Here is a 24,450-nt window from a genome sequence, read left to right on the forward strand (position 1 = left end):
GTATGGATCCACCATCAGCAGCCACTGCACCATGCAGTTATATTTCTAATATGCACCAGAAAAAAGTGCCAGTAGGCTCCACATCTGCAGAGGGAAAACAGCTGAACCCCGTCCTGGTGGGTGGCATAGTGGCACTGCTGCCTCACAGCGTCAGGGACCCAGGTTTGATTCCCGGCTTGGGTCACTGTCTGTGTGGAGTTTGCACGTTCTCCCCGTGTGTGGGGGTTTCCTCAGGGTGTTCCGGTTTCCTCGCACAATCTGAAAGATGTGCGGGTTGGGTGCATTGACCCAAACAGGTGCCAGAATGTGGTGACTAGAATTTCACAGTCACTTCATTGCAGTGTTAATGTAAGCCTTACTTGTGACTAATAAATAAACAAACTAAACTGCTCTTGCCTAATATCCATACATCCCAAGTGTGAATGACTAGACTGTAACCAAGAGCAGGAGCAGAAATCCTGCCTTATATTTCCTCTCCAGGTCAGGGGCACTAAAGCCAGTTGTAACACCCCCAGTCCCCTTGATGCTCCTAGTAGAAGCAAATTAATTCAGCACACAGACTGAGTGAGAGAGCTTGGAGCCTCACTGGCCCCCACCACACCAGTTAAGAGTATTATTCCATGATAATATGAAAGCAAAATACTGCAGATTCTGGAAATCTGAAATAAAAACAGAAAAGGCTGGAAATACTCAGCACGTCTGGAAGCACCGACGGAGAAGGAAACAGAGTTAACATTTCAAGTCAAATATGACTCTTCTTCAGAAAAGGACTAGTCTTATCTGTTAAGCGTTCAGGAAAAAGCCTCCTTCACTCGTTGGTGGGTTCTGAAACTGCGTATTCTGCCTGTGGTCTTCACAATAAATCTCTTCAGGATAATACAGTTTATTGTATTTGAAAGAATATGAAAAATGGAACTTACTTGAGCTGTCCCTCTGCAGTGTCTGGATTATGCCTGTAGTGAAAATCAGTGTAGGGTGCTAAAATTTGCTGCAACAAAGAAAACATAGTTCCTAAAATTTCAGCTTGTCTTTCAGAATATCAATTCACTCACATTGGAGATACATATTGTTAAATGCTCTTTATGCAACACCCACCAAAAGTATTTACAATCCCGTTCCAACCTATACAGCAGCAAAGCTCACAAACACATCATCACACACCTGAAAATAGAATCTGCCCAACAACAGAACTCCCAAGGTGATGATGCTTGCTCTGTCTTTCATAGGTAAAAATGGAACCAAATAAAAGCAATCCCAATGAGCTGACTGTTTCACATATACACCTCTAACCAGATTAAAATACAGTTGAATCCATACTTCAAAAGGAGTGAAGTGTGGGTTATCATGCTACATAGCAATATTTAACCACGCATTTCCCAAAAACCCTAATCCATACTGGAAATGCAAAATGTGTCCTTAAATCTTTGCTCTATTCACATTTTGTTGTCCAAGCTTGCATCCAAGCATCTTGCCCTAGCATATAAATATTGCGTACCATCAGAGTCTGTGAACTGCATCTTGAACCTTCTGGTCTCAGTGCTTCACTGTTGGGTAGCTATGCCTACTATGCTGTCGAGGTGGTAGCTGGGTTGGCTGAGGGGAACGGTTTCAATTTTTTCTATACATTTACTAGTTGAACCGTCCAGGGCAGGATTTGTACAAACCAGATTACTGTATTACAGGTTACACAGCAAGTTAGCCATTTCTACTGTAATCAAAAGCAACGAGTAGCCTACCTCCAACTCCACATCAGCTCTTACATATTTCCGCGTCTTTGGGTGATTTAGCAAGTGCAGAATGGTTGTAATGAGCGCCTCATTTATGCGATTCAGTTGGCAATCAATCACGTTCTTCAGAATGGTGCTGAGACCTCCACGGAGGGCAACCACCTCCGCATTCTGAAGTGCTGAGAAAGTAAAAGAAAATCCCATATTAACATAACAGGAAATGGGAAAACCTGGGATCTCTATAAAGAGGAAACTGTAATCAGACAAAGCTAAAATTTAACATTCTTTTGACTTTTCAGTTGATTTGTGGGTTCAAGTCTGAGTCAAGGATTTGACTGTATAACCTCAGTTAACACACTCAGTGCAGTAATTCAGTCAGAAGCATCATCTTCCGGATTGGATATTAAATTAAAGCCTTAACTTCCCTATTCATGTAAACGATCCAACGGCACTTTGCAAAGCACAGGAAGATCTCCTGATATTTCAGCGATCATCCACCCCATCATTCAACACCAAGAAAATAGACTGGGCACTACTCTCACCGTAAGAGTTTTAACAACACCAGGTTAAAGTCCAACATGTTTATTTGGTAGCAAATGCCATTAGCTTTTGGAGCGCTGCTCCTTCGTCAGATGGAGTGGATATCTGCTCTCAAACAGGGCATACAGAGACACAAAATCAAGTGACTACTCCCACCATCAGCCCTTGAATGATAAACTGGCAATCAATTGCTCATCAGTTATAACCACCCACGCAAGGAAAGCAAAAATTATCCCCATTAACTGGTCGCTTATTTCATGGCTGTTTGTGGGACCTCATGCACAAATTGGGTACTGTGTTTGCTGACAAAACAACTGTCTAGATTTCAAAGTTAATTCACTGATTGTGAAGCAGTTTAAGATGTACGGATGTTAAAGACCATTTCTAAATACAAGTTTGTTCTTGTTGTGATTTCTTAAACAGGTAGTGCTGATGATACCAAAAGGTAGGAGGGAAAAAGAGCCAGATTCTAAGCACTGTGGAGGTTGAAACCGATAGGACAGAAACCACATGCTGGAAGGAACAAGCTCAAACACCCTGTGCACAGAATCTCGATTAATGATAATCGAGATTCTCGTTACTTAGTAACCATTACTTAGTAACTTCTTCCTCAATTCCTTGTGTTCAATACCAAGTCTACTGGTGTTAATCCAGACTGCTTAAATAATCACTGAGTAAGGCCTTTCTCAATGCCTTGTATTAAAGAATGTATCTCTACTGGTTAATCCTCACACTGTCACTCAGTGCCTTTAGAGACTATGACTATACTGATGTTAATCCAGCTCCCTCAAAACCTAGTTAAATGAATGAAGATTCCCCCATCCCAAGTTTCTTCCATACTTGACAGTGACTCGTGCTGGGCTATGGTTTCACAGAAATTGAGGATCATCTTACATCTGATCTAATTTAGCATTCTTCATGTTCGTGAATAGTATACGTACATAGCATACTTTAGTTGGGAGTATCATAGAACAGAAGGTGTTTGATCACACAATCATACTGAAACTGAAGCAGCAAGTGCTGAATATGAAGCAGTATCAAACATCAGTTGGCACAGAGGTTAGCACTTCTACCTCACAGCACCAGGGATCCAGGTTCTTTGGGTGACTGTGTGTGGAGTTTGCACGTTCTCCCTGAGTCTGCGTGAGTTTCCTCCGGGTGCTCTGGTTTCCTCCCACACTCCAAAGAACTGCAGGTTAGGTGGATTGGCCATGATAAATTGCCCCTTAGTGTCCTAAGATGTGCAAATTAGGGGGATTATCAGGGTAAATATGTGGGGTTATAGGGGTGAGTGGCCTGGGTAAGATGTTTTGTTGGAGAGTTGGTGCAGACTCGATGGGCCAAATGGCTTCTTTCAGCACTGTAGGGATTCTAAGTCCCCCATTAAAAATAAAATCAGCTAGGCTTGTTTTGGTTAGATCACACTGCCTTGGAAGCATTCATGCAGACGTGATATATTAAGTTCAGTGACTGATGGACATTTAGGGTCATCGTGTATTTTTAGGCCAATTATTTTAATGGAAAAAAAGACTAATTGCATTTACCCTAGTATAATTATAATAATCTATTGCTATTAATTTGAATTGTTAACTCAACTTGAAATTGTGCAATAAAGCATCTTCTGGCGTTGTTTCATTAAAAATGCTTAATCCATTTCACTGGACAGTGTTTTTTTTTAAACGAACAGCAATAAAGTGAGTAACTGACGGTGGTTTTGCATGCAGGGTAAACAGAATAACTAGATGCGCATTTAATGCAGTTTTTTTTGTAGTGGTTGAGGTGCCCTGAATCTCCCTTAAACTGTCATCAAATTTTTAATACCCATTAGGACATGGAAATGGGGCTTTGATCGAACATTTCACTTAAATAACAGCACTCCCTCAGCACATGTTGGAACATGAGATAAGGTAATGCACTCATCTATAGAAGGTTTTAAACCACAAACTTTGAGCCCAAAATCAACAGTGCAAACAACTGGCCAATTCCAAGGACACACGCATGCACTTTTATATTGAGGACTAAGTGTCAGAAAGCAGAAATACCTAGCTCGCAGAGGATGGCAAGACATGCTCGGACCATTCGATCACGCTCTTGGAGTCCATCATTTCCAACAGCAATCAGGGAATTGGTGATTGAGCTTGGGAACAGTGCAGCATTCACAGTGATCATCTGTACAAAAGAAAAAAACGCGTGAGCCCCACAGGTCTCAATAGCACAGAAAGATGTTGACTCTGAGAACAATTCAAATACAGGACCACAACAAAAACCTGGAATTAAAAGATCTAATGATGACAGATTGTCATATAAACCCATCTGGTTTACTAATGTCCTTAAGGGAAGGAAATCTGTCATCCTTATCCAGTCTGGCCTACACGTGACTCCAAACCTACAGCAATGTGGTTGACTCTTAATTACCCCTCGGGGACGGGCAATAAAAGCTCGCCAGGCCAGTCTCGCCCATGTCCGATGAATGAATTAAAAAAAATTTGGAGTTGGCCATTTTCACCGATTGGAGATACTCTGCCATTTCAACAAGATCATGGGTGATCTTCTGGCTCAAGAACTTCCAACATCATTCCATATCCACAAATACCCTTAGTACCAAAAAATCTTTCAAAAATCTCTTTTAGTGACTGAGCTTCTACAACCCACTGAGGTACCTTTTAAGTGAAGAAATTTCTCCTCAATGCAGTCCTAAATTGTTGTTCCCTTATTCTGAGACTGTGACCTCATGTTCTAGATTTCTCAGCTAGAGAGAATTATATATCCTGTTCAACTTCTTAAGAATTTTTGTTTCAATCACCTCTCATTCTTTTGAATTTCAGGGATTATAGGCTTAGTCTGCTCAATCTCTTCTCATAAAACAATTCCATATTCCCAGGAACAAGTCATCAAAACGTCAATACATTTCTGCCAGGGAAAGTATATCCTGGCTTAGGCAAGGAGACCAAAGCTGCACACAGTATTCAAGGGGTGGCTTCACCTATGTCCAGCATCATTGTAAGAATTTGTTAATTTGATATTCCAATCCTGATATTTCATGGGGCAGTGTAGAAGGAGCTTTCCTCTGTATCTAACCCCGTGCTGTACCTATAAAGAATAAAGAAAATTACAGCATAGGAACAGGCCCTTCAGCCCTCCAAGCCTGCACCGACCATGCTGCCCGTCTGAACTAAAACCCCCTACACTTCCAGGAACCATATCCCTCTATTCCCATCCTATTCATGTATTTGTCAAGTCACTATTGTACCTGCTTCCACTACCTCCCCCGGCAGCGAGTTCCAGGCACCCACCACTGTGTGTAAAAAACTTGCCTCATACATCTCCTTTAAACCTTGCCCCTTAAACCCCCCGGCCAAGTAATTGAGTTTTCCACCCTGGGAAAAAGCTTCTGACTATCCACTCTGTCCATGCCTCTCATAATCTTGTAGACTTCTATCAGGTTGCCCCTCAACCTCCGTCGCTCCAGTGAGAACAAACCAAGTTTCTCCAACCTCTCCTCATAGCTAATGCCCTCCATACCAGGCAACACCCTGGTAAATCTTTTCTGTATCCTCTCCAAAGCCTCCACATCCCTCTGGTAGTGTGGCAACCAGAATTGAACACTATATTCCAAGTGCGGCCTAACTAAGGTTCTATAAAGCTGCAACATGACTTGCCAATTTTTAAATTCAATGCTCCAACCGGTGAACGCAAGCATGCCATATGCCTTCTTGACGACCTTCTCCACCTGTGTTGCCACTTTCAGTGACCTGTGTACCTGTATATCCCTCTGCCTATCAATACTCTTCAGGGTTCTGCCATTTACTGTATATTTCCTATCTGTATTAGACCTTCCAAAATGCATTATCTCACATTTGTCCAGATTAAACTCCATCCGCCATCTCTCCATCCAAGTCTCCAACCGATCTATATCCTGCTATATCCTCCGATGGTCCTCATCGCTATCCGCAATTCCACCAACCTTTGTGTCATCCGCAAACTTACTAATCAAACCTGTTACATTTTCCTCCAAATCATTTATATATATTACAAACAGCAAAGGTCCCAGCACTGATCCCTGAGGACCGCCACTTGTCACAGCCCTCCATTCAGAAACTCACCCTTCCACTGCTGCCCTCGGTCTTCTATGACCAAGCCAGTTTTGTATCCACCTTGCCAGCTCACTTCTGATCCTGTGCGACTTCACCTTCTGCACCAGTCTGCCATGAGGGACCTTGTCAAAGGCCTTACCGAAGTCCATGTAGACAACATCCACTGCTCTACCCTCATCAATCACCTTTGTCACTTCCTCGAAAAACTTGATCAAATTAGAGACACACGACCTCTCCTTGACAAAACCATGTTGCTTCTCGCTAATATGTCCACTTATTTCCAAGTGGGAGTAAATCCTGCCTCGAAGAATCCTCTCCAATAATTTCCCTACCACTGGCATAAGGCTCACAGGCCTGTAATTACCTGGATTATCCTTGCTACCCTTCTTACACAAAGGAACAACACTGGCTATTCTCCAATCTTCTGGGACGTCCCCTGTAAGAAGTCCCACAACACCAGGTTAAAGCCCAACAGGTTTATTTGGTAGCAAAAGCCACTAGCTTTCGGAGCGCTGCTCCTTCATCAGGTGAGTGGGAGTTCTATTCACAAAGAAGGCATATGAAGACACAAACTCAATTTACAAAATAATGGTTGGAATGTGAGTCTTTACAGGTAATCAAGTCTTAAAGGTGCAGACAATGTGAGTGGAGAGAGGGTTAAGCACAGGTTAAAGAGATGTGTATTGTCTCCAGCCAGGACAGTTAGTGAGATTTTGCAAGCCCAGGCAAGTCATAGGGGTTACAGATAGCGTGACATGAACCCAAGATCCCGGTTGAGGCCGTCCTCATGTGTGCAGAAGTTGGCTATCAGTCTCTGCTCAGCGACTGTGTGCGTCGTGAAGGCCGCCTTGGAGAACGCTTACCCGAAGATCAGAGGCCGAATGCCCGTGACTGCTGAAGTGGTCCCCAACAGGAAAAGAACACTCTTCCTGGGAGAGAATAGAGCCAATGTTTCAAGCTCAGATTCCAAGTCCGCAATATTTTGCTTTTATCTTGGGTCAGTCACTTTGCTGGGAATGAAAATATCCACCTTCAAACAGATAACAGGCAATGCAAGAGTGGATATGAATGGTGCGAATGAATTGTCCACATATCCCTGTTGGGGACCACTTCAGCAGTCATGGGCATTCGGCCTCTGATCTTCGGGTAAGCGTTCTCCAAGGCGACCTTCACGACACATGACAGCGCAGAGTCGCTGAGCAGAAACTGATAGCCAAGTTCCGCACATGAGGACAGCCTCAACTGGGATCTTGGGTTCATGTCACACTATCTGTAACCCCCACAACTTGCCTGGGCTTGCAAAATCTCACTAACTGTCCTGGCTGGAGACAACGCACATTTCTTTAACCTGTGTTTATAACCCTCTCTCCACTCACATTGTCTGTACCTTTAAGACTTGATTACCTGTAAAGACTCGCATTCCATCCATTATTTTGTAAATTGAGTTTGTGTCTTTATATGCCCTGTTTATAAATAGAACTCCCACTCACCTGATGAAGGGGCAGTGCTCCGAAAGCTAGTGGCTTGTGCTACCAAATAAACCTGTTGGACTTTAACTTGGTGTTGTGAGACTTCTTACTGTGTTTATCCCAGTCCAACGCTGGCATCTCCACATCATGACCTCCCCTGTAGCCAGTGAGGATACAAAGATTTCTCTCAAGGCCCAGGCAATTTCCTTCCTTGCCTCTCAGTATTCTGTGTTACATCCCATGAGGCCTTGGAGGCTTGTCTACTTAAATGTTTCTCAAGAATCCCAAGACCTCCTCCTTTTTGATCTCAGTATGACCCAAACTATCTATACACCCTTGTCCAGACTCATCATCCACCTGGTCCTGAGAATGTTTGATGGGCACAGTGTAGAAGGCACATTGCTTTGTATCTAACCCTGCGCTGTACCTGTCCTGGGAGTGTTTGATGTGGACAGTGTAGAGGGAGCTTTACTCTGTGCTTTCTGTTTTATCTGACTGGTGGATCACTAATCTAAATTTATTTATTAGTGTCACAAGTAGGCTTACATTAACACTGTAATGAAGTTACTGTGAAAATCCCTAGTCGCCACACTCTGGTGCCTGCTCGGGTACACAGAGAATTTAGCACAGCCAATGCACCTAACCAGCATTTGGACAATGGGAGGAAACCGGAGCACCCGGAGAAAACCCACACAGACATGGGGAGAACATGCAAACTCCGCACAGATAGAGACCCAAGCCAGGAATCAAACCCAGGTCCTGGCGCTGTGAGGCAGCAGTGCAAACCACTGTGCCACCATGCCGCCCATACCATAAGACTCAGGAGTAGATTCACGCCATTTGGCCCATCAAGCCTGTTCCGCCATTCAATGAGATCGTGACTGATCTGATATGATAATCCTCAATTCCACTCTCCCGCATTATCCCCATAATCTTTGATTCCCTTACTGATTAAAAATCTGACCATCTCAGCCTTGAACATACTTACTTAACAACCCAGCCTCTACAGCCCCCTGCAGTCAAGATTTCCACAGATTCACTACCGTCCGAGAGAAGAAATTTCTCATCTCTGGGGAGAACCGGGCGGCATGGACAAGTTGGGCTGAAGAGCCTGTTTCCGTGCTGTAAACCTTTATGACTCTGTCTTAAATGGATGTCCCATTACTCTGAAATTATTCCCTCTGGTCCTCGACTCTCCCACACGAGGAAACAACCTCTCAGTATCTACTCTGTCAAATCTCTGAGAATCCAACGTGTCTCAATAAGGTCACCTCTCATTCTTCTGAACTACAATACCCACCTACTCAACCGCTTCTCAGCAGAAAATCCCTCCATACCCTGGATCAATCTAGGGAACTTTGGACTGCCTCCAATACCAGTACATCTTTCCTTAGATATGGGGACGAAAACTGTTCACAGTATTCCAGGTATGGTCTAACTAGTGCCTTATATAATTTCAGCAATGATGTGGTTTCAGCAAGACTTCCCTAATTTATTCTCCATTCCCTTTGAAATAAAAGCCAACATTTCATTTGTCTTCCTTATTACATGCCCAATTTGCATGCTAGCTTTTTGTAATTTTGTGATGAGGACCTCCTCTCCAGAAGCATACCCCCATCTATTTAGTTTAAAGCCCTCTCTATTGCCTTTTTTGCAGTTTGCAAGGAGAGTACGTCAGGACAGTGTAGAGAAAACTTTACTGTCTTTAACTCTAACAAAACCTGCCCTCGGAGTTTTTGATGGGACAGTGCAGAGACTGCTTTACTCTGCATTTAACTCTCTTTATACCTGCTCTAAGTATTGATGGAGCAATATAGAGACAGTTTTACTCTATATCTAACTAGTGCTGCAACTGACTGGAAACGTTTACTACTGAGGGTAAACACTTAAATAACTACTCAAAAGCAGTCAACACAATAAACACAGCATAAGGATTTAACACACCCACACACATACCAGTTGAGTCATAACCCATGCTCAGCTAAGCAGGGAAATTCCTGGTGCACCCAGCAACATCTCTATCGGGTTATCATCACCCACTTGGTTCTGTTTACCAGCTGGGATATGCAAATAACAGGATTTCACCATCACTGTGCTTTAACACACTCCACCTACCACTCTTCTCCCCAACACCACCCCACACCCACCCCGCCTCGAGATCTCTATTCTTGCGAGAAGTCTGCTGATGTTCCCAGCCACATTGTTCAGCTGATAACCACACAACAGGAAGTCCAGTCAAATCAGGACTCCCTCTTCACACAAAACAAGATCCTCTCACCAACCGCAGCCTGCCTTTTTTTTGTCTCAATAAAGTATGAGTAGATTAGAACTCTGCTAAAAGCCAGACTCAAATCTCTGTGGTCACCACATTTCAAGACTGCACAAATAAAGCTGCCAGCAAAAGTAGTTTACAGCACTGATCAACAAGTTCCGTCAATTTAAAAATAGACCATTATGTGCTGCAACCTAAATTGGGGCAGAAGGGAGAAGCATCAAGATTAATTTGACCCTAATAGTCAGAGTACAAAAAGACAAGGGGACACAAGGTCAAAACTGTGATAGGCAACCATAGCACAATGTATTAGTTTTCAAGTGTGGTCACTGCCCAGCAGGCAAACATGGTAGCCAAATTATGCATAGCAAGATCTCAAAAAACAAATAAAAGTTAGATCTGGAATAATAACACGACCGTTTTCTCCACAGTTGCTGAATGTCTCCAGTTTTTTCTGTTTTAGTTTAAGATTTCCAAAATTTAAAATGACTGAAAGACTAGCTTGCTGGAGGGAGGACTCTGGAAAAACCCTCAGCACTACTTCCAGTCGTGCCAAGGAAGCTTTACTGCTTATTGCACTGATAGACAGGGCCTCGGTTTACCATCATGACAAAGATGACATTAAAACAGTGCAGATTGTTTTCACTAGCCTCCTTAAGTATTAAAATTCAGGAATGGACTTTGAATTCACACCTTTTACAGCAGGAGTACGACCACTGAGTAAAACTGTCATCAGATGTCAGGAAGCATTTCTGTACACAAAGGATGATCAACAGGAGGTAAAAGAGGAGGTGGCATTGCATTATTGGTTAAGGAGTCAGTTACTGCAGTAAGGAGGGATGTCGCAGTCGCTGGGTCAAAATCCTGGAATTCCCTCTCTAATGGCATTGTGGGTCAAGCCACAGCACATGGATTCAAGGCGGCGGCTCACCACCACTTTCTCAAGGGCAACTAAGGATGGGCAATAAATGCAGGCCTGACAGCGATGCCCATGGCCCATGAATGAATAAAAAATAGTATCTTGGAAGGGGCATCGAATGAAGCTTTGTGGGTAGAGCTTAGGAATAGAAAAGGGGCAGCCACATTGTTCGCTGTTTATTATAGACCCCCAGATAGTCAAAGGAAATGGAGGAGAAAATATGTGCATAATTTGTGGGGATGTGTAAAAACAATAACAACAGGATTATTATATTAGGTGATTTCAACTTTCCCAACATTAACTGGGATATACATAGTGTTAAGGGCTTGGATGGAGTAGTTTTCTTGAAATGTATACAGAACATTTTGGATCAATATGTAGAGGGTCCAACAAGGGAGGGAGCTCTGCTGGACCCAATTCTAGCAAATGAAGCCAGATAGGTGGTGGAGGGTGGGGGAGCATTTTAGTGATAGCGATCACAACATGGTACAATTTAAGCTTGTTATGGACAAGGATATAAACAAGCTGCAAAAAAAAGTTTTGGATGGGGAAGAGCAGATTTTTGTAAAATAAGACAGGATCTAGCCAAGGTAGACTGGGAACAACTACTAATGGGGAAATCTACAGCAGGGCAGTGGGGGGGCATCCAAAAAAGGAATGGGGAGGGTGCAAGTCCGACATATTCCCTCCAGAGCGATGGGAAGGAGTAACAAGCCAGATGACCAGAAATATTCAGGATACAATGAGGAGGAAAAGAAAGGCTTTAAAAAGTACAAGGGGAGCAAATCAGTGGAGGCATTAGTGAGGCATAGAAAGTGCAGGGTGCAGCTTAAGATAGCAATCAGGAAAACAAAAAGGGGATACGAGAAAGCTCTGGCTGGTATAAATTGGGGAAATCCCAAGATATTCTATACCAATGGGAAGAGGATAACCAGGGTAAGAGTAGGGTCCATTAAGGACCAAGGGGACAAGCTGTGGGTGAAGCCAGAGGACATTGGAGTGTTGAATGAATACTTCACATCCGTCTTCACCCAAGAGAATGAGGACAATGGTATAGAATTCAGGGAGAGGCGCTGAGGTTCTTGAGCAAATTGACATAGTGAAGGAAAGGTACTGTTGGCAGCCTTAAAAGTGGATAAATCTCCAAGTCCAAATGAATTATGCCCTAGGTTGCTGTGGGAGGCAAGGGAGGAGATTGCAGGAGTTCTGACCCAAATTTTCAATTCCTCTCTGGCCACGGGGAGGTGGCAGATGACTGGAGAACAACTAATGTGGTTCCGCTATTCAAGAAGGGTTGTAGAGATAAACCAGGGAACTACAGACCAATGAATTTCACGTCAGTGGTAGGGAAACTATTGGAGCCTGAACAGATTACCAAGAAACCTGGCTGAGACAAGGATATTAGTATTATTCAAACAAGATGTGAACAAATGGGCTGAAGAATTCAAACCTATTATGCTACTGAAAATTTGGAACTGCCTTGAAAAGGTTAATTATGCTGCACTGTATATATTCATGGATGGTGAAGAGGAGATACATAGCACTTTCACTGAGGAGGAATGAAGTGCTAAGATTTTAAAAGAAAACCTTCTCAGGTCTTGTTGGAAATTCCAAACAAAAGATTATGCAGTTACATAAACAACTCGTATTAGCAGGAAAAAAATCAAGAGCTGATTGATGACGCTGGTTCACATATTGTATGTTCAGCTCGGGTAGCTGGATTTACAGGGCACACATCTCTCCCACTACTTTTTACAAAGTGAAATTAATTATTTTTGTAAGAACAAAGTACCATGGATGCTAGAAATTTGAAAGAGAACTCAAAAAAACTGTCATGTGGATGTTGCTGGCGAGGTCATCATTTTCATTGTCCATCCCAAATTGCCCTGGAGGTGGTGGTGGTGACCCGCTACCTTGAACCACTGCAGTCATGTGGTCTAGGACTTGGTACACCCACAGTGATGTTAGGGAGAAAATTCCAGGTTTTAGCCTAGCAACAGTGAAGGAATGGCAATATAGTTTCAAGGCAGGATGATGTGCAGCTTGGGAGAAAACTTGCAGGTGGTGGTGTTCCCATACATCTGCTGCCCTTAACCTTCTAGCTGGTGGATTTAATTTATTGTCACATGTATTAGTATACAGTGAAAAGTGTTTCTAGCGTGCTACACAGACAAAGCGTACATAGAGAAGGAAATGTGGATAAATGTGAGGTTATCCACTTTGGTAGCAATAATAGGAAGACAGATTACTTGAATGGGTGCAAATTGAAAGAGGTGGATGCTCAATGAGACCTTGGAGTCCGCGTACATCAGTTACTGAAAGTAAGTGTGCAGGTACAACAGAAAGGAAATAGTTCGTTGGCCTTCATAGTACGAGGATTTGAGTGTAGGGATTGGGATGATTTGCTGCAATTGTACAGGGTGTTGGTGAGGCCACACCTGAAATAGTGTGTGTAGTTTTGGTGTCCTTACCTGGGGAAGAGGGAGTATAGCAAAGGCGTACCAGGCTGATTCCTGGGATGACAGGCCTGTCATATGAGGAGAGACTAAGCCGGTTAGGATTATATTCACTGGAGTTTAGAAGAGTGAGAGGGGATCTCATAGAAACTATTACGACAGGGTAGATTCAGAAAGAATGTTTCCAATGGTGTGGGAGTCCAGAACTAGGGGTCATAGTTTGAGGATAAGGGGTAAACCTTGTAGAACTGAGGTGAGGAGAAATTTCTTCACTCAGAGGATGGGAATTCACTACCACAGAATCTAGTTGAGGCCAAAACGTTGCCCGAAATTAGATGTAGCTCTTGGGGCTAAAGGAATCAAGGGATATGGAGGGGGGGGGGAGGAGGGGGGGGGGGGGGCGAATGGCCTACTCCTGCTTCTAATTTCTATGCTTCTATGAAAAGAGAGGATGCAGAATATAGTGTTACTGTCATAGAAGAGATTGTAATAGAGCACTGTTAGAGAGTTTATAAGAGTTAGAATAGAGTTTTAGAAGCATAGAACGAGTGTAAAAGATAGGATTAGAGGGGCACAGCTCACAAGAGGTTGCCTCGCTCCGGCGCCATCTTAGATTGCCATGGGCTTGGAAGGTGCTGTCGAAGGGGCCTTGTTGAGTTGCTGCAGTACATTTTGTAGATGGTACACACTGCTAGCGTGTTGCTAGTGCAGGGAGTGGATGTTCGAGCTGGTGGATGAGATGTGAATCAAGCTGGCTTTGCCCTCAGCTTCTCAAGCGTTGTTGAAGCTGCACCCATCCAGACAAATGGAAAGTATTTCATCTAGAAGTTATTTTCCACAAAATTCCCAGCCACTGACCTGCTCTTATAACCACAGTATTTAAATGGCTGGTCCAGTTCAGTTTTTGGTCAATGGTAACCCCGAGGAGGTTCAGTGATGCCAATGTCACAATGTCAAGGAGATATGATTTGATTCTCTCTTTCTGGAGATAGTCATTGCTGGGCACTTGCATGGCACAATGTTACTTGCCACTTATTGGTCGAATCCCAAATGTTTTCCAGGCCTTCCAGTCCAAAGATGTGCAGGTTAGGTGGATTGGCCATGGTAAATTGCCCCTTAGTTTCCCCAAGATGTGTAGATTAAATGGATTAGCTATGGTAAATGGGGATAGATAGAGTGAACGTTCAAAGACTATTTCCTCGGGTGGATGGAGCTATTACAAGGGGGCATAACTATAGGGTTCATGGTGGGAGATATAGGAAGGATATCAAAGGTAGGTTCTTTACGCAGAGAGTGGTTGGGGTGTGGAATGGACTGCCTGCAGTGATAGTGGAGTCAGACACTTTAGGAACATTTAAGCGGTTATTGGATAGGCACATGGAGCACACCAGGATGATAGGGAGTGGGATAGCTTGATCTTGGTTTCAGATAAAGCTCGGCACAACATCGTGGGCCGAAGAGCCTGTTCTGTGCTGTACTGTTCTATGTTCTAAATGTGTGGGGTTACAGGGATATGGTGGGGTGGTGGGCCTGGGTAAGATACTCTGTCAGCGAATTGGTGCAGGCCAAATGACCCTCTTCAGCACTGCAGGTATTGTATGATTCGGGCATGGATTGTTCATTATCTGAGTTGTGAATGGTGCTGAACTTCCCCACTTTTGACCTTGGGTCATTGCTGAAGCACCCAAGATGGTTGGGTCCAGGACGCTACCCCGAGGAACTCATGCAGTTAAATACTGAAACTTGGAAGTTGGACCACAACCATAACCATCTTCCTGTGTGACTTCAACCTGTGGGGATTTCCCCCGATTCCCATTGACTCCAGTTTTGCTAGGGCTCCTTGATGTCACACTTGGTCAAATGCTGCCTTGATGTCAAGTATGTCCACATTTGAACGAAGGCTGTAATGAGGTCAAGGAGCTGTATGGCAGAACCCAAACTGAGCGTCAGTGAGCTGGATATTGTGCTAATTGATTGTCGACAATGTTTTCCATCACTCTGCTGATGATTGAGTGTGGACTGATGGGGCGGTAACTGGGAGGGTTAGATTTGTCCTGCTTTTTGTATACAAGACATAACTGGGCAGTCTTCCACATTATTGGACAGATGCCTGCGTTGTAGCTGTCCTGGGTAGCTTGGCTAAGTGCACAGCTAGTTCTGGAGCACAAGTCTTCAGTACTTTTAGTAGAATATTGTCAAGGCCCATAATGTCTGTAGCATCTAGTGCCTTCAGCCATTGCTTGATATCACGTCGAATGAATCAAATTGGCTGAAGACTGGCATCTGTGATACAGGGGACCCCAGGAGGCAGAGATGGAACATCTTCTTGGCACTTTTGGTTGAAGATTGTTACAATGGTTCAGCCTTCTGTTTTGCACATATACATCCACCCAATAACGTTATCAACATCGCAATCTCCAGGGATATATTGCGGGAGATGTGCGGGGATCCACCATCACCAAGGATGGACACATAGGATTGCTTAGCTCTGCCTATCGCATGCTGCTTTCGCTGTTCAGCATGCAAGTAGTTCTGCATTGTAAATTCACCAGGCTGACACCATTTTTCGGTGCTGCGCTTGGCATACCCCCCTGCACTTATCACTGAATCAGGGTTGATATTCTGGTTTGATGGTGATCGTAGAGTGGGGAATACACCCGGCCATGAGATGAGATTGTGGTTGTATGTACCTCTGCTGCTGATGGCTCACAGCACCTCATGTATACCCAGTTTTAAGTTGCTAGGTCTGTTAGAATGCTATCCCATTTAGCAAGGTGGTCCTACCATTCAGCATATCCTCAATATGAAGATGCGACTACTTCTCCACAAGGACTACCAATACTATCACGGACAGATGCATCTGAGACAGGTAAATTGGTGAGGAAGAGGTCAAGTGGGATTTTCTCTCGTTGGTTCCCTCATCACCTGCTGCAGACCCAGCCTTATCCATTAGGACATGGTCAACTTGGTCAGTAGTGGTGTCACTGAGCCACTCTTCTTGATGGACTTCCATCCAGAGTACATTGTGTGCCCTACCCACCTTCCCCCAGTGCTTCCTCCAAGTGGCTTTCAATGTGGAAGAGTACGGATTCCTCAGCTGAGCGGCAGGGGTGGTAGATGACTAACAGGTTTCCTTGTCCTTGTTTGAGTTGATGCCATGAAATTTCATGGGGTCCAGAATGAATGCTGGGAGCTCCAAGGGCAACTCCTCCTGACAGACTGTGCCACTGCAACCTCTGGTAGGTCTTTCCTATGCCATTCATGCTTTAATCACAAAAAATGGTTCATCTTCAAAGACTAAGAACATGCTGGAAGATTTTGTGTTTTTGAAAAGACACTGTCCCTTAAAGGATTAATGGCAGAAAGGTGGTTGCTGCTGTTCCTGGAAAAAGAATGTTTTATAGAAAAGTAATTAAGAAACCTCAGAGGCTGGAAGTCTCTTGACCCCAGTGGACTGTTTATAAAAGGCTCAACTGGTGGAACATGGCTTTGAAAAAATACAAGGCTGGAAAACTGTTGAAAATCTAGCAGGCGGGTTTTGCTTTGGGGAGAAAACAAGGAGCATTAACTGCCTGTGTAAAAAAAGGCAACAGCTCCCAGGCAGTCACTGGCGTAGTGATAATTTGACGAGACTAGAAGTCAGACTAATGGTCTGGATGGGGACACGGGACAGCTGGTGGAATTTGAATTCAATTAATAAATCTGGAATTGAAAGAAGCTCAATGGTGACCATGGACATTGATTGTTGTAAAAGACCCAGCTGGTTCATTAATGTCCTTTAGGGAAGGAAATCTGCCGTCCTTACCTGGTCTGGCCTACATGTGATTCCAGATCCACAGAAATGAGGTTGAGACTCTCAACTGCCCTTTGAAATGGCCGAGCAAACCACTCAGTTGAAAGGTAATTAGGATGATCCTAAAAATGCTAGCTTTGCCAGCGAGACCCATATCCCAGAAAAGAATAAATTAGCTTCAGACCCATTAGAAAGCAAAAAGGCAAATGGAAGTTGCTCTAAATTCACTCCACATTTTCATATCAACTCACTGCAAGTTTTCCACAAAGTCTGCCTGAAAGGTAGTGCAAGAATCATCGACTGATTTGCAGACGGGTGCTGAGACCCCAATTGTAAAACCTGGACACCATTTCAAGGACTCCATCAACTATCCTTTTCAATGGACCATTGACTTTTAACTTTTTGGCAGAATTCCTCTATTTTGCTTCATTTATTTTTTGATGTGTATAAGCGCATGTGTGTTAGGGTATTTGGAAAGAGTAATTATACTTTCATATTTCATACTGTATACACAGAAGCTTTTCTTTTTGATTTGGCAAGTTTGGTTTAATAATGAACTATTAACTTTGTTGTTTATTGAAGAAACAGTAGCCAGGACATATTTGGCCATAAAGCGAGCTGAAGAAATCACTTAAATATGTTGTGACTTGTGTAGTGTAACTAGAGAAGTGCACTTCTCCCATCTTGGTTCTAACACCTATCAGTGGGACAGACAGACCAGAGATAGTGATGTTTGGGACAATATCAGCAAGGTATGATTCCGCCAGTCAGGCTATTGCTTGACTGGTCTATGGGACAGCTCTCCCAAATTTGGCACAAGTCCCAGATGTTAATCGGGGAATTTGCAGGGTTGACAAGACTGGGTCTGCCATTTCCCTTTCTGCTGCCTAGGTTTAATTCCTTCTTGTAGACTGTGTAGCAGTTTGGTACAACCAAGTGGCTTGCTACACCATTTCAGAACGAAGGTAAGGGTCAACCACATTGATGTGGGCCTGGAGTCACATGTCGGCCAGGCAACGTTGGCAGATTTCCTTCCCTAAAGGGCACAAGTGAACCAGATGCTTTCTTTCAACAATCAACATGGTCACTTTTACTGAGACTAGTCTTTTAATTTCAGATTTATTAGCTGAATTTAAATTCCACCAGCTGTTGTGTCCCCAGAGCATTAGCCTGGGCCTCCGGATGAGTAGTCCAGTGACTTTAACACTAGGCTACCACCTCCCCATTGGGACTTTGGCAATACTCAGCAGGCCTTGTAGCATGTGGGGTATGAAACAGTTAACATTGCAGTTCCATGACCCTACTGAGTAGTTATAGTATTTTCTATTTTTATTTCAGTTATTTTTGTGTTTATTGAGGATGAAGTTGTAAAAATTAGAAAATTAATACTCGTTTCTCTTTTCTTGCCTCATCACATACATGTTGGAGGAGGTACACCGCCTCTACACAGCATCATTAAGCCAGCTTCAAAACAACTGAGTGCATGCAGATCTATACATTAACCTCAATCCACCAGTAGTTCCACATTTGGCAAAGAGATGCCATAAGAAAAGCTTGTAGGAGAAATGTTGCATTAGATTCCTGCTGTACATGGTAGTCATTGGGTGAAGAGATTTAGAGAGCCTGCATGAAAACAGAGAACATTGTGTATTCTGAAAGTAGATAAATGTTTACAACAGAGGAAAATGCAGCATTAGGGAGAGACAGGACTGCACAAGAATTAATTTTGTAATGCCCCAGTAAAGACCTGATGCAGACCTGAAGAACTGAATATCCTTTGACATTGTCAACACCTGATTCAGAATCCCGGGCACAATAGATGGAGTTTTAAGTGCATTGAATCATATTGACCTGATTTCTTTGAAGGATCTTTATCACTCTTACCTAAAAAATGCCATGGGGAAATTGAGCTAGTAAAACATCAATTAAGTTAAAAGCAAATTACTGCAGATGCTGGAATCTCAAACCAAAAGAGAAAATGTTGGAAAATTTCAGCAGGTCTGACAGCATCTGTAAGGAGAGAAAAGAGCTGATGTTTCAAGTCCAGATGACCCTTTGTCAAATCAATTAAGTTAATGAAGGTGGTTTATAGGAACCAAAAGCCTTTTAGTTGGTCTGGAACTTAATGGGAAACTGCCCAGCCTACATTTGGTAGTTATGCAGGATGATGCATTGAGACAAAATCCAGGGCTTAGAATTTGGGGAATTGGGGACATTGTGGTTCACTGGCAGTTGAGCGAAATGTCCCTGAAGATTGCGATATACATTCACCCAATAACGTTGATAGCAACGTTATTGGGTGAATGTACATGCACTCAACATGTGCACTCAAGGAGTGGGGAAGGGAGGGAACATTCAAACGTTATTCAAATATAATTTGAGGATCAGAAACAGCATACAATGAAATTCCAAATTTTGATGGGATAGAATCATACAGGCCAATTGCCAACCTGAGGAGTAGTGGACAGAAAGAGCACAACACAAGAGTGGATCAGAACTACTTGCAAACTTCCCCATCTCACTTTAAAAAAGAAAAATGCATTTTCCAAATCTCTGACAGTTGATGAAATTATTGAAGTGGTGCAAGTGAGAGATACAGCAAGCACTGTGGGAGAATACCATGAGTACAATATCTATACAGGCATTTTAATCATTCACAAATCCGTAATTCACCAGAAAGGGGAAATTATTTGCTTGCCCACATACTTGACTAAAATAACAGAATGAATCTACTCTATTCCTCTTTCATCTCCTGTCTCCAAACTCCGAGTTGCCGTACTGGCTTCTTACCAAAACAGACTGAGCAAAAACGGATTTAATTATTTCTATTATTAGGCATTTCAGATTTGAGGAAATACAAACTTCTCTTTGAAGTTTTCAAGAATATATGACAGGAATTGACAATTGGAAGCTATTCAAAGAAAATTGTTCATTGCGGTGAAGGGCTGAGGCACCTGGAACACAAGTTAAAAATGACAGAAATTCAGAGTAAGAGTGTTTTCCTCCCAAAGGTTAATCAAGTGTTCAATATGTTACCAGGGAACAACAATGAAATGAACAGTATCAGATCAAAGATGCAATAAAAAGTATTTTGGAGAATAAAGCAACTGAGAGATTGGGAAAAGGCTAGTAAGTGGTTTCAGATATCAGAAAAAAGATTTGGTTTGTTTATCTCTGTGCCTTTTCCATTGTTCTTACTCATTCTTTTGTTCTAATATTTTTGTGCACGTTTAAACTTTGTTCCATGGCCCCATCTGATCAGACATAGCAGGTTAAATACAGAGTAAATAATCTTCCGCACCGTTAAATCAATATTCACAACGCAGGAACAGCATGTGGTTTAGATACATAGATAGAGAGTAAAGCATCCCTCTACACTCCCAGGTCAGGTACAGCATGCGGTTAGGTACAGGTAAAGTTCCCTATACGTTGCCCCATCAAACACTCCTAGGTCAGGTACAGCAAAGGGTTAGATACAGAGCAAAGTTCCCTCTACACTGTCCCATCCAACAAACTCCAGGCAGGTATACCACAGTTTACAAAGTAGAGCACCCTCTTCACTGCCCCACCAAACATTCCCAGGACAGGTACAATGCAGGTTAGATACAGAGTAAAAGTTCTTCTACACAATAGCATCTAGTTCTGAATCTAACCAGAGGAAAATGATTAAACAAACAAAAACAAATCTAAAAGGTAACAGAGGAAAAGCACCTTCTCTTCTTACTAAGCAGCTGGTTTCTTCTGTATCAAGGTCAATGGTGGAAAAGGAAACATGAAATTCCCAGCCTGTAGTATTTATATCGGCATGGTCTATTATTGAAACAACTCGCCATCCAGTTTGCTGCAAGGAGATTTCATAGAATATGATATTTGCAAATCCTGTATTGAATCATAACATTATGGAGTTTTTACCTTTCGAACTAATCGAAGAGCTTGTGTTCGCTCCACCTCGTTACTCTGTTGTATGTCTATACATCTGGAAAAAGAAGATCACAAAGATAGTGTTCATTCATGCCACTGTATACTACACTGGAGAAGTGACTCTCCTGAACATATGAATTAGGAGTCGGAGCAGCCTATTCGGCCCCTCGAGCCTGCTCCATTATTTGGTAAGATCATGGCTGATCTGATTGTGGTCTCAACTCTATTTTGCTATCTATCCTCCATACCATTTGATTCCTTTGTCAATCAAGAATCGATCCAACTCAGCCTTGCAAATATTCAATGACCCAACCGTACTGCTCTCTGGAGAAGAGAATTCCACAGATCAATGATTACAGAGAAAAAAAAATCTTTTCATCTCCATCTGAAATGGGATACTCCTTATTTTCAAACTGTGTCCCATAAGGGGCAACATCCACCCTGTCAAGTCCCCTTGGAATCTGATGTTTCAATAAGACCACCTCACATTGTTCTAAACTGCAATTGATACACAGGTCCAACCTCCCCTCATAATAGTTTACATATTCTCTTCTAACAATGGCCCCTCGCTCTTGACCCCTCAACTACTGAAAATGGTTTGCTTCCACCTATCCTGCTCCAACTTTTCATACTTTTAAAGACTTCTAACATATTGACCCAAAATCAGTATTGCTGTAACAAAAATGACTCAATTGCTTCAATTTTGTACTTCTTTACATTAGGTATACATATACTAAGGGTACATGTTCACAGCTCATTGAAAGTGGGGTCACAGGTGGACAGAGTGGTGAAGAAGGCATTCAGCATGCTTGGTTTCATCGGTTGGAACATTGAATACAGGAGTTGGGACGTCTTGTTGAAGTTGTACAAGACATTGGTAAGGCCACACTTGGAATACTGAGCACTTCTGGTCACCACATTATAGAAAGGATATTATTAAACTAGTAAAAGTGCAGAAAAGATTTACTAGGATGCTACCGGGACTTGATGGATTGAGTTATAAGGAGAGGCTGAATAAACTGGGACTTTTTCCTCTGGAGCGTAGGAGGCTGAGGGGTGACCTTATAGAGGTCTATAAAATAACGAGGGGCATAGATCAGCTGGATAGTCAATATCTTTTCCCAAAGGTAGGAGAGTCTAAAATTAGAGGACATAGGTTTAAGGTGAGAGGGGAGAGATAAAAAAGTGTCCAGAGGGGCAATTCTTTCACACAGAGGGTGGAGAGTGTCTGGAACAAGCTGCCAGAGGTAGTAGTAGAGGCGGGTACAATGTTATCTTTTAAAAAGCATTTAGATAGTTACATGGGTACGATGGGCATAGAGGGATATGGGCCAAATGTGGGCAATTGGGATTAGCTTAGGGGTTTTAAAAAAAAAAAAATAAGGGCGGCATGGACAAGTTGGGCCGAAGGGCCTGTTTCCATGCTGTAAACCTCTATGGCTCTAGGTGTGATGTTAGTGTACCTTTAAGAAATGTTTTTTTTCAATCATGTTCTCTGCAGTTGTGAGAAGACCTTTTCAGTTTTTTTTCCTTGTTGTCAGGCCGTCGGCCAGAAGTCCTTTTATTGCTACGTCAATGGCTTAAATGGAGTTTTGTTTATTTTTACTCTGGGATCTTTTGTGACCTTGCATTGTGAGGAGGAAGATTGACTGACAAGTCAGTTAGTAATGGACGGCACGGTAGCACAGTGGTATGCACTGCTGCTTCACAGATCCAGGGACCTGGGTTTGATTCCCGGCTTGGGTCAGTGTGTGTGGAATTTGCACATTCTCCTCGTGTCTGTGTGGGTTTCCTCTGGGTGCTCCGGTTTCCTCCCACAGTCCAAAGATGTGCAGGTTAGGTTGATTCGCCATGCTAAAATTGCCCCTTAGTGTCCTGAGATGTGTAGGTTAGAGGGATTAGCGGGTAAATATACAGGGATATGGGGGTAGGGCCTGGGTGGGATTGTGGTTGGTGCAGACTCGATGGGCCAAATGGCCTCTTTCTGCACTGTAGGGTTTCTATGATTCCATGATAGGTGTTTCCTCCACAGGAAAAAAAAATCTAAGGATTCATTTTCAGTTTAGGAGGGGATGGACATCAAGCTGGAGAGCAGTGTTTCTCTCTCTCCCCCCCCCCTGGTTTTGGAAATTCTGCTGTTAACTGGAAACAAAGTTCCTAGCCTTCCTCGAGCAGAAAATTTGCTGTTGGTGGTTGGCTTGACTAGAGTCTCCCTGGTGTTTTGGGAAGTTGTTCTGACTCCAGACTTGTCTGTGTGTGCCTCTAGAGAACTGCAGCATTCAACCAACTGACTAAATTTTAGTATCACGTGAGCATTGGCCTTTGCTGTGTTAACCCTGTGGAAAAAGTTTTATTAATGGAATTTGTTTGATTGCAATATTTCCTATATTCATTAAGATTTATACAATATCAGTTTTTTTTTGTTTGCAATTGGTAAAAGTTGCTACTTTTTTGTACACATGTGAACTGTATACTTTGATTGATTAAAGCTCCTTAGTAGGTCATTTGAATCATACCTGAAGTGAAATATCTCATGCTCACCCCAGCCAAATTCAAACTGCAAAACTTATGATCCAAGCGGACTTTACAGAACACTTGAGATTCTGACCTGAATTATAACATAACATCCAAGAAAGTCTGTGTTGCATCCTCTCTAAAACAGAAAAAACCTTCTTATAATGAGAAGCTCAATGTTCAGATACACGAGGTCAGTGGTCTAATTTTCCAAGCCATTCTTATGAAACTGTGATGGTGCCTCAAAAGCACAAGAGCTGAAACTGAATTTTTAGCATCAACGTATCTTAAATTTGGCCACTGTGTACATATCAACTGTAATGACCAGCAGTTCACTCAGATACTGCCTCATTCACTCCATTGCAGAAATTGTATACTGCATCAGTAACAATAGGACCATAGAAAATTGTGATGGTATTATTGCACTGGAGTAGTAACCCACAGAAAATTGTTACTGTATTACTGCACTAGAGTGGTGACTTGCACAGTAAACTGCCACTGCATAACTGCACTGGAGTGGCGACATGCACAGTAAACTGTCAATGCATTACTGCACTGGAGTGGCGACACACACACGAGGGGGAAAACATGCAGACTGCGTAGACAGTGACCCAACCCAAGCCGGGAATTGAACCTGGGTCCCTGGCGCTGAGGCAGCAGTGCTAACCACTCTGCCACCCATTGGAAGATGCTGTCGAAGGAGCTTGGTGAGCTGCTGCAGTACATATTGCAAATGGCACACACT

The 24,450-nt window shown here is 42.9% G+C and overlaps 1 protein-coding gene across 2 annotated transcripts in view; it reads right to left on the bottom strand.

Moving 5' to 3' along the window:
- The window catches only part of rictora (RPTOR independent companion of MTOR, complex 2 a), a 234,058-nt gene that overhangs the window by 107,853 nt on the left and 101,755 nt on the right, over positions 1 to 24,450 (bottom strand). For both annotated transcript variants that reach the window (XM_078215238.1, XM_078215239.1), the window contains exons 6-9: positions 21,183 to 21,246; positions 4,310 to 4,436; positions 1,737 to 1,906; positions 921 to 988 (exon numbers count right to left, since the gene is read on the bottom strand). In XM_078215238.1, the coding sequence (XP_078071364.1) occupies positions 921 to 988; positions 1,737 to 1,906; positions 4,310 to 4,436; positions 21,183 to 21,246 (429 nt within the window). The remainder of the gene's footprint in view (positions 1 to 920; positions 989 to 1,736; positions 1,907 to 4,309; positions 4,437 to 21,182; positions 21,247 to 24,450) is intronic.

The sequence above is a fragment of the Mustelus asterias genome, chromosome 6 (genome assembly GCF_964213995.1).
Source record: "Mustelus asterias chromosome 6, sMusAst1.hap1.1, whole genome shotgun sequence".
Classification (NCBI taxonomy): Eukaryota; Metazoa; Chordata; class Chondrichthyes; order Carcharhiniformes; family Triakidae; genus Mustelus; species Mustelus asterias.